The following is a 17,546-nucleotide window of genomic DNA, read 5'->3' as shown; positions in this document are numbered from 1 at the left end:
ATAGAACAGAGTACATAATGTGTCACATTACAACAGTATCACAAAAAATAATAAGACAATAAACCAACAAACAATAGGCCTATATACTATTAACTTAGCTCCATCACTTCTGGTTCTTGAGAAGATTTTGAAGATCCCTTAATGTTGTGGAGTTTGGCCCCCCAGCCAAGTTTGTTGAGAATTTATCATGGACTCTGGAAATATACAATTTAGGCCCCCATTTGGACCCCCCCCCCCCTCCCCCCGGCTCCAAGGGGGGCACCCTGGATCAGCCATGAACAAACTTGAAACTACAGTAATCGATGTACTTACCCATAGTATCAACTTAGGTCTATCACTTCTGATTCTAGAGAAGATTTTTAAAAGATTCCCTTATCTTGGGAGGTTGGGGCCCCCTGGGGGTCCCCAGGTGGGGCCTGGTGCCCATTTCAACCTATTAAATTCCCCTAGGGATGAAACCTGCCAAGTCTTGTGAAAGTTCATCATTCGGGACCAAGAATAATCTCAATAGCTCACTTGAGCCTTCAGCTCAAGTGAGCTAAAAATCACCGATCTACTTTTGATTCTTTGTTTCGTTTTGTTTTCATACAAAGCAACATAATGTCTGGATGAAATTTTACTTAGAGACAATTGAAAATTACATTTCATGATCTGGGAAATACTGTAAATCTACACAGACTTACCACCAATAGTTCATAACGTGACAAACAAGAATGCAATTTTCAACTTACCGGTAATAGTGTGAGAAAGTCCTTTAAAGACATTATATTACAACAATAACACTGATAGAAAAATCAGCGCTAGAAAGAACAATGATTATGCTAGATTATCAGGATCACTCATTTGGCACATTTTTTATCTTTTTGTGAAAGTCTTGAAAGCACAAGACAACATAGCACAGAAAATCTCTGGATATTTTTTTCCCCAAGATCTCATCCTGATTTGACAGTTAAGTCCCAACAGCTGAATTACATAAACATATTACTGCTCATTTCTTCTCTTCTTCTTCTTCTTCAAAAAGAAAGAAAAGATCTCTTTACTTGCTAATGAGAGTATATATATACGACAATGAATGTTATGACAAGACTTGCACAGACATTTCAGTTCTAAACTAAGGTGTCCAGCCATGTATATCATGGAATATATTTACATTACTTAGTTTCTAATTGAAGTATGGATGTCAACAACAATCTACACCCATTAGATACCACTGATTGCTGCAATGTGCACAAATGATGCCATTTTTTTTCTCAATATCCATGTATAATTTCATATAAAACATAAAGACAGTGAGCACAATGAAATCCTTGTATGCTGACCAGTTATCGGGCAATATTACACAAATACAGAATGAAGGACAATGGTTGGAAATTTCTGTTACGTATCACTCTATCTTACAATGTTACACAATGTGTAACAATCATGAAGTCTTGTCAGCACTGCAAATCCCAACAGATTAATCATTGTTCTTTGAATTAAACATATATATATATATATATATATATATATATACAATGAAGACAAACAAGTTGACATAATGCATTAGAATCCAACTTCATTTATTTGTAAACCAAATTTTCGACCCTTGCACGGATCTTCCTCAGGGTAACAGTACAAGGGTCGAAAATTTGGTTTACAAATAAATGAAGTTTGATTCTAATGCATTATGTCAACTTGTTTGTCTTCATCGTCTTCATGCTCTTATTCCAACACGCGGATAATAATACCATTATATATATATATATATATATATATATATATATATATATATATATATATATATATATAAATATATATATATATGAACTTTAATCCATGAGCAATCAAGCAGTCAAATAAATATACAGTTTGGGAGTCTATGTATATCAGTCTTCTGCGGCTTCAACAGACATTTTGATTCGTGCATCTTTCAGAAAACTATCTTGTAAGCTCTTAAGAATGAAACTTACAGGTGTGGTGGTGGTCTATCACCCATCAGTTGTCGTTGTATTTGTTCATGATGTAGCTGCTCAGCCACTGGATCTCTCATGATACCATGGGGTGGGGCAAACATGCGTGGATGGGGCACTGCTCCTGGAGGTGGGGGTCCAGATACTGAGGCTGGGCTAACAAGAGGGTGCTGGGTTAAGGGGACTGGAGTTGGGCCAAAAGGAATGTGAGATGGAACTATAGCAGCAGCATCAGTTGGAGGAATGAGGGCAGGCGGGATGTAGGTATGGTGGATGTGCTCTTGGGGATGGAAGTGGACATGGGTGTGTGAATGTGAATGTGAGTGGTGGTGGGGGGTAGGAATTCGGCTAACAGGTGTTGGGATACCTGGATTGACCCTTGGGTCAAACCTTGGGTCAACAATGTGCTCTACACACGGGTCAATTCTAGGGTCAACACACGGGTCTACCCTGGGGTCTGCCATCATAGCCATTCGTTCAGAGTGTAGGCGTTCTGTATTTAGTCGTTCTGCACTTGACGATGGTGGAGCCATGAGATGGCGTTCATGTTCAACCCCATGAAGAAATGCTGAAGGATGGAGAGAGGGATGCATTGGAGATTGCCTTGTCAACTCTGCAGAGTGGACAGAGCGCGACTCCCGCTCCCGGGCTTCTCTAGCTTCTCTAGCTTCTCTCTCTCGAGCTTCCCTTGCTGCCTGTGCTTCCCTTGCTGCTTGAGCTTCTCTTGCTGCTTGGGCTTCCCTTGCTGCTTGAGCTTCCCTTGCTGCTTGAGCTTCTCTTGCTGCTTGAGCTTCCCTTGCTGCTTGAGCTTCTCTTGCTGCTTGAGCTTCTCTTGCTGCTTGAGCTTCCCTTGCTGCCTGAGCTTCCCTTGCTGCTTGAGCTTCCCTTGCTGCCTGAGCTTCTCTTGCTGCTTGAGCTTCTCTTGCTGCCTGTGCTTCCCTTGCTGCTTGTGCTTCACGTGCAGCCTGAGCTGCCCTTGTGGCTTGGGCCTCACGAGCTGCCTGTATTTCCCTTGCCACTACAGCCTCTCTGACAGCTTGAGCCTCTCTTGCTGCATGAACCTCTCTGGTGGCCTGTGCAAGTGCTGCCTGTGCATGTGCTGCCTGTACTTGGGCTTCTCTGGCTGCCTGAACATGGGCAGCCGAGACGTGGGCTGACTGTGCCTCCCGCGCTGCTTGTACGTGGGCAGCTTGTGCGTGGGTTGCTTGGGCATGTGCCACCTGTGCAGCATGGGCTGCTTGAGCTGCTTGGGCCTGTTGGACAGCGGACACCTGGGCTGCCTGAGCCTCTGCAGCCATCAGTGCATTCACGACAGTGCCATCAGGGCGTGATGCATACTGCTGCTCATATCCCATCTTCTGCCTGAGCTCCAAGTCACGCATCTCCATTTCTCTCATTCCCAGATATTCTCGTTCCCGCAATTCTCTAAGCTCCCTCTCGCGGAGATCACGCTCCCTCATTTCACGTTCCACCAGGTCAATCTGAGCATCCCGATTGCCCATAACGTATGCCGACTCCAGCTGGTAGCGCAGAATAGGATCAGGACCAATGAGGTTAGGCAGCATCCCTGGAGCTACATGAGAGTGAGGTCGTGCATACTCACTCAATGTTCGTAAGGCAGGGGTTTCAGGACCAGGATAGGCAACCCGAACACCTCCAGGATAGTTAGGTGTGCCAGGGACTGGAGTTGTGGTAAGAGAGCTCATCACTTGTGCATCAGCACTGGTGTTTTCAGGTGGTGTGTCTGGCCGTCTCTGTTAATGTGAACAGCAGTATGGTAATGTAAATGCTTATCTCACAGTGAGACCAGAGTACATGTTTATTTTCCAAAAAGATAACATGACAACAAAGTATATGTATTTGTTTTTCTATCATTAAAAAATCCTATGTAATTTGCACCATTTTCCACATCAAGAAATACTGAAAGTTAGGAATGTATTACAAACTTGCAAAGCAGGATTACTTAATTACATACAATTGCTCACTTAAATATGAAAAATAATCCTTCTTCATAAAGCATTTAAACTAGGATTCTTCTGTGTAATAAGTGACAGTGGCTTGAACGAACATTAAGCCAATCAGGCTATAGTTAAAACTTACTGCAAGTCTTTCTTTTGTGTCACTGCATTTCCTCTCTTCTTCTTGGCGATGAGAATTTTTCTCTTTGTCACGATCATGGCTACTGCCCGCACGTCGTTTGCGTTCTGCACATCTTCGCATCCATTTGGAATCCTCTTTGGGTGAGAAAAGTAAGTCTGTACGACTGCATGAATTGTTACGTCTAGACCAGTGGCGGATAAACCTGTCGACAAAATAATATAAAACACATAAACATTTAATATATAATGCCACAGATACTCGGTCAGTGAAGATTGTAGCAAACTGAGACAGGGAAAAGATATTTCTCAGCATTTGAGTGATACCAGTCATATTACCTTGTGTTCCAAAGTGTCTGTATCAAGGTGCCTATAATGAGTGACTTGAATTCCTTATAAAATAAACAGGAGGAAGGATAACCTTACACTATTTTCTGCATTTTTATATGGGTCAGAGATGCATGAACATACAATTTCTTCTTGTTGTTGCAATGTACATTTGTTTCGTTTTGTTTCGTTTTGAGGAGGAAATTAACCTCTACTGCCAAAGGAGGAAACATTGGCATCTATGAGATCTATCATCTATGACACAATGCAAACACAAGGAACACTGCATTAATTTGTTAATATGAAAGTCAACACATACTTGGCAGAAAAGCTGGTGTGAAGAAGGCGGTCAACAAGAACAGGTTCAGGTGATGGTGACCTGTTGCCAGCATCCTGATAGTCATCATCCTCTTCATCCTCTTCTCCAACCTCAGGTTTCTCCTCTTGACCTCCTGGCATTCCGCCTTCATGCCCTCTCCTCTCTTGTTTAACAGATATTAACTTCATTTCAACTGACTCTTCCTGCATTGGCTCCTTTTTGATGGTACCCTCTGGGTACCGCAGTTTAGGTTGTGGCAGTGATGGCAAGGAGGAAGAATTTGTGGCCGCTGTCATGTGCTGAATCTCTGTGATGACAGAAGTCTGCTGGGTAGGTTTCTGATCCCCCATTATTGAGCGGTGAGCAGCTTCAAATTCAGCCTTGACTTTGGAAATGTCAAAAGTTCCTTTGTCATTTGCCTGGGATGAGGACTGGTTTGCTTGTACAGGTTTGTGGGGCAGAGGATATGGATGGCTATCCTGTGGAATCTCTGTCTGCTCCTGTCTCCTATCATAAGACACGTAGGGATGATAGCTATAAGCAGGAATTTCCTGCTTGATACGTACATTGCCAACAATAATTGGTTCCTGGTGAGGCACTGAAGATGGAGGATAAAGGAGTGCCCCTTCTCCTGATCTGTGTTTTGTTTCCCTTACATCACCCTTTTTCTTTGGCGAGGTTGGTCGCTGGCTTTCTTGGCTGATGACTGGTGTCCTTGGATGAGTGAGTTTTTCCAAATTCTTAATGTTTTCTACAGGTTCATGAGTAGTCTTTGCAAGTGCCTTCTCTCCTAACCTGAGATGACTCTCTTTATCATAAGGGATGTGTGAAGACACTCCTTTTGAATACATCTGAGGCATTCCAAGGGTTGGTGCAGGAAAGCGAGGAACTCCACTAGGGTAAACATGACGAGAACTGTCTGTTTCTTTACGGCACTCACTGGCATGACTCCATTCATGGTCTTTGTCAACCATCTCACCTGTCTGATTCTTTTTCTTCTCCTTGTCATTAATGGGTTGCCCTTGGTTGATATCCTTAGCTTCTTCTGGTGTACGATTTCTGATGCTCTCAAATCTTTCCCTGTCTTCCTCAGCTTTAGGTAAGCTCTCTATGGGCTGTCCTTGTTCTCTTGGTTTCTCATTATAATTACTGTGCAAGTGTGATGCCATTCCCTGAATATGTGGCATGGCCATATTTGGCATGAGTGGCAAGCCTGGAATACCCAACATACCTGGCAAAGGTGGACCTCCTGGAAAACCAATGGGATACATGGGAGGGGGAGGAGCAAGGGGTGTTTCCTTCCTCTCTGGACTGCTCCTCTTTTCATCCTCTGCCTCTCTTTTTGGTGAAGGATCTTTTGCCTCTAGCTCTGTTCGAATCATGTGATCTACAAAACTGGTCTCAAAAGTCCTCTCTCTTCGGGATGTCCTATCTCCTGACTCAAGAAGTCTGCTAGAAGAAGTGAAGGCAGGCAGGAGTGCACTTGCTGATGTGAATGGTGGCAAAAGCAATGCAGGTCCATGAGGGGTACTTGCTGAAGACACCTGGTGCATTCCTGGAATTGGCTGTGCAGAGGTCCCTTCTGTGGTTGCACTGGTTGGCATAACTGGTGTTGATATCTCATCTCTTTGTGTCACCTGAGACTGATTGGACAGTACATCCTTGATTGGACTGCCATGGCTTTCAGACTTCTCTGGTTCTTTCTGAATAAGAAGCTCATGGCCTTTGTCACTTTCACTTTCTGTTGCTGCAGGTTTGTCTTCACTGTTTCTTGCTTCATCCTTCAGTAAGCATGGCTGCGGTGAATCAAATTGTTCACCTCTCTAAATATAAATAGATAAATAAATGTACAAAGATAGTCACAGGCATATTGCTAAAAACAAATACAATAGCTTGTTGGCTCTTTCAGATTTTGAGAATGACTTAACATTCTGTGATGCTAAGGAACATACTGTGGGCCTCTGCAGCCATGGTAGTGCTATGAAATCCCACGATTCCACAAATGATCCCTGTCATGATTGGCTAATATATACTGCTGCATATTCAAGACGCTCAAATGCAGAGATGTTCCTATTGCTTTCCTTTTTATGCATTATGGAAGTTGAATGTGATACTAAGTAGGCAAAATACTGTATATCAATGCATTCTCAAAGAATTTATAAAGGGAAATGTTCTCATTAGTCCTGCCTCCCACATTTTTTTTTTAAATTCCTCTAGAATGGACAACCCTAGGATGATACAAAAACAATTCTGATTCTGTGTCCATCACGGAAGAAGAAAATACCCCCCCCCCACAAAAAAAAAGAATAAGAAAATAAAAAAAAAATCTATGGTGACTGATAAGCCTCTGCTATATTGCATCATTCTCCTAAATAATCCTGACAATGTGACATAACAGTTTTACAGGATTGGACAGACCTTTGACCCTTCACATTTTCATAATACGGAAAATATGGTGAAATTTTATCATCTTCAATTGATATGTGAACTTGAACTTGAACTTCTCCAATTGAATCATTGTGGGGTAATGCATACTGACATACCAAATTCCATTAAGAGTATACATTAAGCAGTTTCTAAGGTATGGAGAAAAGAGTGTAGTTTCAGCATCAAATAGTGTAAGCTAAGCATTTTCACCTGACCTTAGACCACTTACTTTTGACCCCCAAACCTAACACTCCCCATAAGAATCATTGTCAGGTGATACATGTTTATATGCACTAAGTTTCATTAACATACCATGAGCCATTTTTTTTTTCTTTTTTTTTTTTGGTGATATGGGAAAAAATGAAATTTTAGCATTTCCACTTGACCTTTGACCCTATGGCCCAACACTTTCATGAGAGAATATTTATCTGGTAATACATGTATACACTAAATTTCATTAAAATATCTTTAAACATTGCAGAGATATGGGGGAAATAGTGACATTTTCATATTTGACCTTGACCCATGACCTTGAGCACTTACACCCAAGAGTTGGAGGGTGCAGCTTAGTCAACTCATACATACTTATGCCAAGTTTCATTGGATACCTCAAACAGTTTTCAATCCAACATCATCCACAAAATAGAATATGGCTAGAAGGATGGAAGGACGGACAACCCGACAACATGACTGTGGTTACACTTTGTGGGGGAGGCTACAAGAAGAAGTTAGTTCTGAATGTAGTGCAAAACATGTTTAAACTAGATATATCGCTACGGCGACTGATATGCCTCCGCCATAATGCATGGTTCTCCTAATAGGTCTATAGTACAATGTCTTGACAATGTGTGATGACAGTTTCACACAATTGGCAAAATATTAAAATGACAGGTTTGCCACAAATGTGCAGAATGTTCACTTTCCTAGAACTAGGTTCAATTGGATGAATGATTAAGATGTCAGAGTGCAGGTATTTGGGGAACTGATGATTTTTACTTGACTTTTGACCCTTTTATAAGTTTATGCATTGAGTAATTTTCAAGGTATTGAGAAAAAGTATAATTTCAGTATCAAATGGGAAAATAGCATTATCTAAACCTGGCCTTTGACCTTTGACCTCACAGTTCCAAAGAGAATCACTGTTAGGTTGAACATGCATAAATATGTAAGTTTCATGATGATACCTTGAGTTACTTTTGAGATATGGAGGAAAAAGTGCAATTCAGCACTTTCACTTGACCTTTGACCTTTTGACCTTTGACCTTTTGGCAAGAAACTTCCCACAGAATATATATTGGGTAATACATGCATACATCAAGTTAAAACAAAAACAAAAACCTTCAGGCATATTGCATTTTAAGGAAAGTAGTGATATTTTGAGGAGTTGAACTTGACCTTTGACCCCCTGACCTTTGACCCATGACCCCAACTTCCCTAGATAATCACTGCCCATCGGTACAAGCATATATACTAAGTTCCATGAAGATACCTTGAACCATTTGCAAGATATGGAGAAAAACATGAAATTTCAATTTTTTCACAAAATAACCTGTGACCTTTGACCCTGTGACCCTAAAATCCACACAAAGTATTATCCCCCAAGGATATACCCTCATACCAAGTTTGATGTAAAACCACCACACGGTTCTTGAAATATCGACAAAAACAAAACGGGACGGACGTACGGACGGACGGACGACCCGAAAACATAATGCCTCCAGCCACTTCGTTGCGGAGGCATAAAAATCAAGAAATGTTATCAACTGTGCCTCTAATCATGGTTCCCAGCCAGTCATGTTACCACCTTGAAAAGTTTAACAAGGCTATTATTTGAGATTTTCAAGTGTGCGTTCAGGTGATATAAACATGTCAACTGAAGTGTAATTATATGAGACTATAATTCACCTGGACATCTGCTTCCACTTCCTGAAAGTTCATTTCCACGACCCCAGAGACAATCTTATTATCTTCCTCTTCCTCCTCCTCTTCCTCCTCTTCATCACCGTCCCGTTCTTCCTCTTCTTCTTCCTCCTCATCATCTTCTTCCTCCTCATCTTCAGCCTCTGCCTCCTGCTCCTGTTCTACCTCCTCCTCATCCTCCTCTGCTTCCATTTCCTCTTCTTCCTCTTCTTCCTCTGGATCCTCTTCTGGCTCCTGTTTGATCCTTGGTGGTAAGCTGGCAGGGCTGTCTGGACCATTGTCACTCTCCATCTGCACATTCAAACAATAAAGACAAAAGCTCAGTAAGAGGCAATGCATAGTGAATATTCAATGCAGAATGTGTTGTGGACACTGGGTTTGTTGTGCTTTTAAATGTCTTGTTTCATAATATCTTATTGTATGGAGTTCCCTTTTAAAATGAATGTGTCAATTTGTATGATGAATATCATAAGATGTTTGACACTTTAACTCTTGACAGTTTCTATTTCATTGTTTTAACATTTTAGACTTTCAAAACAGTTAACTTTACAATCTACTAAAATATTTCCGAATTATAAATCAGCTGGTGAACATGTTGTAAAGTGCAAAGTAATGATAAATTTGACATAAAGAAAGAACACACTTATAGGTCAGCTGGTAACGGAAATAGAGTACAATAACGAAACACAATATCACAGCATCTACGAGGTCATCATCTACATAAGGCAGCTGCCATTCACTCAAAACCTCCCCTTGTTTCTTCAGGGCTGTGTCATAGGGTATGGAGAATCCTCCTGCATCTCAAGCAGCTTCAGCACGGCAATCCCCATTGCAATACACAAAAGATAGTGCACTGTCAGGCATGTGGGCGCCACCCACAATGGTTTGGGTTAAACAAAGGGAATTTTCTATCAAGACGTTGTTGGCAAACTGGCCTTCACTATACACCAAGGAGTTTACCCGCAATGTCTTTTACACTACACCATCACCTGGAGGGTTCTCTGAGGCACCTCAGAGTTCCCAGAGGCACCTGGGAGTTTACCAGGGTAAAACTTCTGAAAAGTTGTCCGGCATTTTACGGGGGATTTCACCTGTGAGCCCTTTCATATTACAACATCTCCTGGGTTAAACCTAGTGCAGCAGCATGAAATTTGCCAAGTTTGACAGGGGTATTAATTTCACCATGATAAAGGGCCATATGAGTAATTAATGAAAAAAAAAAAAATCCATTACAAAATATGAAAGCTAGAGGCCACACAAGAAATACATGTATACTATGGTGGCAGCCTTTGACCCAATTTAAAGGCGGAACATTGGGGCCAGCATAACCCAAACCCTTACAGGTCAACATTTAATGATGATACATCTCTGTATAAAACTTGAACAAAATCCTTTGAAAAAATGTGGCAAATACAGTGCAGACAGGAAGATCCTAGTAAATCAACCGTTTTCTTTATTAAGCTGGAAAAGGCAAGGGTGCTAGCACAAAGCTTTAGGTGGCTTGATTTTTTTAATGATAAACCTTCACACTAAATTTGCAAGTAAATCTGTCAAAAAACATGGCCAGTATTGTGTGCACAAATGTGACATGGCGGTGGAGTAACAACGTTGAATCCAAAGAATCCTGTACATGTGCTGAGGGATACAATTATAACCCAACACTCTGGTTCACACTGTAATCAACAATGACATTAGACAAAGCAAAAAAAAAAAAACAACAACAACAACAACAACAACAAAAGAAAAAAAAAAACAAAAAACACACACACCATCTTCAGTACCTTGATTTTCTTGGACTTGGTGCTACCCTCGCTGGAGGTGCTAAGCCCACTGGGTGAGTTGTGGCTAAAGGTGTTACTGCGCCGACGATTAGCATGGAGAAGTGGGCTGCTTGGTTCACTGGCAACACCATCACGATGTTTATTGCGTCCATTTCGTGATGCACCATTTGCCTAAAGCAAAGATTTAAATGGGAAAAGCAGAACACGTCAAGACCATGTAAATCATCAACGTTAAAATAGCCAGTTGCAGACACATTGGACTCTGCTGATGTTTACATTCCTTAAGCTAAAACCACAAACTCCATGTTATCTGAAGATGCTGTATTATGCCCTATGGAATAAACATATTTCTTGACTAAGATTTGAACTGATGAATATGTTTCCTTCAAACAAATAATAAAAGGAAAAGCATTTCACATGAGTGAAACAGTCAATTTGTGTGCCTACACTTCTCAGGCAATCACTATATCTGCAAGTATACAGTCCTTCTTTGACAATTTGATGTAAGTTCATTGTGGTTAGGTATGTATTCTAATCTATTTCTATCCATTACACACACACATACACACACACACAAATATTAATATTTTTTTTATCTATAAATGCAAAGGTGAATTTATGATGAAAACATGATATTTTGCTCAAATTTTGTCTCGACCTTCCACCTTGTCATTAAACAAAATTAATTTAAATTCATTTCTACAGCATCTTTCTTCCTAGCTGAAGGTACCGCTAGAAAATACAATTTTCACCCTTGTTGTCCTTGACCTTTGACCTACTACTGCTATTATGGTTAGACAAATAATCCTCAATGTACTTTCACCCTGTTCATCATCTTCTACCAGCACTGGACATTCAAAGCCAAAGAAATGACTGGAAATGACCTTTTTCCTTTCGTGGTGATAAAGTACAGGGACCTCTGACCTTGACTCACTCACACTTCATGGAAATACCTGCCTATTTATTTCCGCCCAACAAATTATATTACCATAGGAAAAAAATCCTTTATGAAGTTATTGATGCAAATGTTATTTCTAGACAAAGTTCAATGATTTTTTTTACCTACAGGGATTGTGCCTATAATCTCGCCAGTGGATCCACACCTCATGTAGCATACAAGGGCAAGGTACCAAGGAAATGAGGAATTGTTTTCAAATTAAAGTCATGATAATGAGCTACAGAAACCTCAGGCATTACATCACTGTCACAGTACCATGATAAGGAATATTTTTCAAAGTCTTCAAACTAGTTTTTAAAGGCTGGAAAGAGTATATAATTCCTCCTTCCAGCTGCTTCTTGCGGCAGTTCGTCATCTAACTTTAACCATGCTTACCTGATCCCTATGGCGCCTTGTGCGTAGATTCTTCTTGACATCAAAGGAATCTCCCTCTTTGACTGGCTTAAACATAAAGGCAGGTGGTGATCGTGGATTCTGGATAGGCCGCAGGTTGCCATACTTCTTGAAATAAACCCGACAGTCAGTGCACAAGAGCAGGCGGTCTCTGCCTCCGTGGTGCCAATCCCTGGAAGCTGAAAATGTACATACTGCTATTCAGAGCTCCTACAAAACATAGATGTCATTATCACTCATTATATCTCTTGACTTATTGTGTCACACACATCGGCACTATTATGAACAAAGACATGCTGTAGAATAGACACAGTGGTCAAACAGTGGTTTATAACTGTTTTTATAACTTTTTTTTTTTGTATTAACCAGTAAAACAGCTCAATCTCTAGTAGTAAGGGCTAAAATTTCAGTAGAGACATCCTTCAATTTATAACTTGAACAAATACATTTTTTTTTTTTAGTCTGTGAGCTCTGAAAAGACAGTGCAGTCAATTTCTACCTGGCATTTTGGTAACTCTGTAAAAAAAAAAATCATTTTAAAAGTTTCATTTTTTGTTGAGTCATAGAAGCTAAAAACAAATCAATCAGATCAACAAAACACCTAAAATAAAACACAAAGGTATTCTCATGGCATGAGCATAAGGCACAGGGAGCTGATACAGTTTCTATCTACTTACTAGTCGTGAAGCAGTGTCTACAAGCATAGCCACTGAAATCTTTTTCACTGTCATCACTGTCCAAATCACACTCACTGGCAGAGCTGAGATCCACTGTACAAGACAAAGACAAATGATGATTATTTCAATTTGCATATTTCACAACACAAGTACATAGAATGTTCACTTTCCTTTCCTGTATCATTTAGTGCCATCTTTCAACTAGAAAAGCACTCTGAGAGCGCAGACCTCCGCCAAGCAGCTACTTTCCACCGATGATCTCGCTCTTCCCAAAGAGATTTTTCTCCTCTCCACTACTGGGGAAAAGCTCTTTGGGCTCTTCCATAGAGATCAGTGATTTCCACCCATAGGTATACATGCTGAAAAATTGCCTGATTTCCCAATATAGAAGCCTTTGTTACGTCATAAACGCTCAGCTGCACGGCGCGCCTCGCTCTAGCAGAAACTAGAGCACGAACTTAAGTGGGCGTTTGAAAACCTCAAACGTGCAGCTTGAACTCCCAAGTTCATTGACCCTACCTGTCAAAATATCAAAAGTCCTTCATAAATTCCCCAAACATTCTCGGATCACTACCAAAATTTAATCATTTGTTACTTGTGTCATTCTCAACCTTTCCTGTAAGTTTCATCCAAATCCGTTAACTACTTTTTGAGTTATTTTGCACACAGACAAACAAGCAAACTAACAAACAAACCAACAAACCAAGGGTAACAAAAACATAACCTCCTCTCTTGGCGGAAGTAATAATTTCACAGTATACTACACACCACATTTAAGAGTATCTTGGGTTTGAAAAAGTACCTTTGAGAATTGCCAGAAAACATATTGGTGTATGAAATCTTATAGTTATTTCTTACATTTTCAAACAACTTTCATAAGTCAACGAACATTCATTCATAACAACTATAACAGAACCATTCTGGTTCATTAGGTGTTCATTAGGTGTCCATTCTGTTTACATACTAACATACACATGCCTTTATGTACTGTGGTAATATAATCTAAATGTGTGTGTAGATACATGTATGTACATTTTAGAATCAGCTGTGTGAGTTTACCCAATGTGATTCACCTGAGGTCCTGGATAGGGCTTTTCCAATACCATTCTATTTTCAATTTCAGTATTGAATCACTGCACTGTTGTTGTAATTATTGATAGGTTTTGATGATTTGTCTAAAATATAATACATTCCTTAGTCTTTGTAAAGGGATATTATTTCAAATGGGAGGTATTCTAGAGAGTAGTGTTATCCATCTCACTTTAAACAAACTTAGATAACATACATCTGCTTCAAACATGTACAGTCAATTTATGGAGCAGAAATGTGTTTTCATTTAGTCAGGATCATAAATGTGCTCCTTTTTCCACAAGCTCTACACATCTAGTGTAGCTATATTGTCGATAAAGGATCTTTCTGTCAGCAGTAATGTCTTTAAGCACACAGTATAATTCATGAAACCATGCCATTTTATGCATGTACTGCTCATGTTTTCACCAGTCAGAAAGATACAAGCTTTGCAGCAGTACTCTAAAGCCTGGCCCAAAAAGACAAAAAACATATTTTTTTTTTGATCACTCCAAGAGAAAAGAAAAGGAAGCAATACTCTGCAAACATCGACAGTTGTCATTTGTCTACAACACTGGTATCATATTCTCTTACAGAATTCGCTGGAAGGAGGGCGATTATTGCGGCCAAAGTTCCTGCGACTGAGCACACTCTGTCTTCGATGTCTGCGATAAATCCGGTGATGGTTAGCTTCTGGTGTTTTCTTCCAGTAGTAGTAGAATTCGATCAGTTCTCCCTGTTATCACCAAAATAAATATTCACTAAAAGTCCAGCCACTACATCTGACAAAAGCATTATCATAAGAGTTGGATACAAGAAGTTAGAAAATATATGAATATATTTGTATATTTTTGATCTAAAAACAAACACAAAAATCCTGGAAATGGGGGCTGAATGTTTCAATGGATATGCATGAGAAATGAGCATGGTTCAAATTATGTAAATTAAAAAAAAAAAAGAAGAGGAGCCTTGTGAAGAAGGAAGTGGAAGAAGAGGCTCCAAATCCTTATAATTTTTTATATTATACAGTAGAATGATACAAAACAAATTAACACACAGCTCTCAAGAAGAAAAAATTATCACAAAAGAATAACATTTGATATGATACCTTTATCATCCATTCATTCCCATTATTATCATTTTTTTCTCTCTCTCTTCCTTTTTTTTTTTTTGGGGGGGGGGGGGAGGGACAGGAATGAGAAAGAGCTTCATGTCACCATCTAAACAGAAGCAATTGGTCAACAGCTTACCGTTTCTTTGTGCTGTAAAAAGTCCTTTCTTATTCTGAAGAAGTTCTTGCCAAACTGTCTCAAACCTCTGATGAATAACTTCTGGAAAATGAAACAATAATCATTTCAAACATTTCAGATATTTAATATCAAACATCTGAATGATTTATATATTTCATGAAAGAAAGGTCAGTCTATGAAAAATCCACACACATAAATATCTGGACCAAGAACAATGGATTATGTGCCTGAGTTAAGATTAAGCAACTAGTTGGTGACAAAAAAGTGCTGACTTTACTGCATTTAACAAATGACCAGATGATGATGGAGGTACTGCTTTTGTATGATCAACATACATGTACCTTGGTACACACCAAGGTGAAATCAATAAAATAAAATTTTTGATGATTTATTGCACAGGCAGTGTGGATGCAGACTATCATGATCCCTCCATCAAACATCACTACTTTTGCACGGAATTTTTGACCTCAGCATCTACTATAAACCACTTGTCAGCTCACGGATGTGAAAGACAGCAAGTGTGATGTACACCAAGAAACTCAATCCCACAGGCATTCTGATGGGCAGGAGCATTAACAAAAGACCCAGCATGTCTAGTGCTCATCTGAGTATTGTGAGTTCACAAATTTGGGAAGCTTTGTGGGACCTTCAGGGTGATATGGTGTTTCTTCGCATAAACAAATAGTGCAAATATGAGGCCAATTTTGAGTGAAAACTGTCATCTATCCCCCGTGTCGGTAACTGTGCACAATACCACAGGAGTGTCCTCGCTTATCTGGAGAGTGTTTTCATACCACAATGCTTTCATGCAATGAACACTTACAATATTTTCAGGAAGATATTTTTCTTCAAAATGAAATTGTCAGATTAGTAATTTACCCTCTCCCCAACATGCTATTCCTACCTGTTCAAATACTAATTGTCCTCTTTTGATTATGATAGACAAAAAGCAGTTTTCTTATCCAATCTCCGTTGCAAAGCCTTCTTCTCATGTCTTTGTGATTGTTGATAAAGTGAGGACCATCGTCTTCCATGTTTTCGGCAGCTGCATCAGCTTCTGGCTAAAAGTGTTAAGGCCCTATCTCACATTCTCCTGCTGGTAATAGATAGATTTCCTCTTCTGTTGTATCTTCTGACAATACTCAATTTCAGAATCTGTGGGAGAATCTCCTCTTCCATCATCATTGTTGCTAATATAGGAGCATTGTTATTAGCTACATATAGTATGATGTAGGAATAAAAAGAAAAGTCACTGTACATACACCACACCAGACCTGCCATATAGTGTGACTGTACACCTGATGACGAACTGTACTTATCAAGAAGAACTGCCTATACAAACTAGAAATTTTGCTATGGCGACTGATATGCCTGTATGTCTGTATGTGCTTATTGTTCAGCAAAATCAAAATTAGTGATAAAGAAATGAGATGTTCTTGATTTCTGTGGACCTTCAAACATTTAAGGGAATTGTGGGCCCTGTTCCTTGGGCCCTCATGGGCTAACCAAAGCAATGAAACAAGTTCGTATCCCCTAACCCTAAGAGAATAATAATATACTAAATTTGGTATAAGGAGAAGATAAAGTCTATTCCTGGGCCCTACTTAAATTTGTCACAACCCATAAGTGTCCAAATGAGCCACCTCTGGCAATGTTATGCACTTACAAAACATGCAAATTACAATCTTTACCTCAAGGAGTATACAATACAACATGATTGCACAACATATTTTGCAGATGATACAACAGATGTGCTCTTTTTGGGGCCGTTTGGGTCTCACCCTGGGCCCCTATGGGGAGCATACCTGAACTATTTGAACAACTTTGTATTCCCTGTCCCTGCAATTCCCAACCATTTTTTAACCCCAGGGCCACTTTGGCTCCTATGAAGTTTGTTTTTTGAGGCCCAGTTAGATCAAACAGAAATCTTTGTAATTTTATTTTGGGAAGACATTGCAGCCCACCTGAGAGCTTTGCAATCCCACTGGGATTGGGCAGCGGCCCACTAGTTGAGCAGCATGACCCTATCCTTTAGTCTGTTTGAATAGGACCATTGGTTTTAAAAATGAAGATGTAAATGTTAAAAAGTTTATGGCCAAAAGATGATGGCGGAAAACGATTGCACTAGCTCAACTGAGCCAAAAAACCGAAGTGAGCCAATGGTGTCTCAAGTGGTAAATACACTGAACATTAACTCTATGTGAATTTTTGAATGAAACATATACATACGAATGGAAGGTAACTGGAAGATGTCCTGTGCACTTATAAATGTCAACAGAAGCTCAAAGATTATTTCATTTATCTCCCTATCCAAAACTTTGTCTATTTTTGGTGATGTAATACATGTTTTTTGACATGACATGCAATCTTCAACTGAAAGT

General features: G+C 39.8%; 1 protein-coding gene across 1 annotated transcript in view; it reads right to left on the bottom strand.

Annotated features, from left to right (window-relative positions):
• Positions 1–1,821: 1,821 nt before the first annotated feature.
• The window catches only part of LOC140239075 (uncharacterized), a 63,577-nt gene continuing 47,852 nt past the window's right edge, over positions 1,822–17,546 (bottom strand). Inside the window, exons 10-18 of the mRNA XM_072318972.1 lie at positions 15,166–15,246; positions 14,510–14,651; positions 12,848–12,940; positions 12,153–12,349; positions 10,820–10,990; positions 9,024–9,329; positions 4,692–6,514; positions 4,050–4,251; positions 1,822–3,703 (exon numbers count right to left, since the gene is read on the bottom strand). Of these exons, the coding sequence (XP_072175073.1) occupies positions 1,946–3,703; positions 4,050–4,251; positions 4,692–6,514; positions 9,024–9,329; positions 10,820–10,990; positions 12,153–12,349; positions 12,848–12,940; positions 14,510–14,651; positions 15,166–15,246 (4,773 nt within the window). The 3' untranslated portion in view covers positions 1,822–1,945. The remainder of the gene's footprint in view (positions 3,704–4,049; positions 4,252–4,691; positions 6,515–9,023; positions 9,330–10,819; positions 10,991–12,152; positions 12,350–12,847; positions 12,941–14,509; positions 14,652–15,165; positions 15,247–17,546) is intronic.

This window comes from Diadema setosum, chromosome 15 (assembly GCF_964275005.1).
Source record: "Diadema setosum chromosome 15, eeDiaSeto1, whole genome shotgun sequence".
NCBI classification, from domain to species: Eukaryota; Metazoa; Echinodermata; class Echinoidea; order Diadematoida; family Diadematidae; genus Diadema; species Diadema setosum.
The sequence above is the reverse complement of the archived record's forward strand: the minus strand, read 5'-3'. Positions and strand labels throughout refer to the sequence as shown.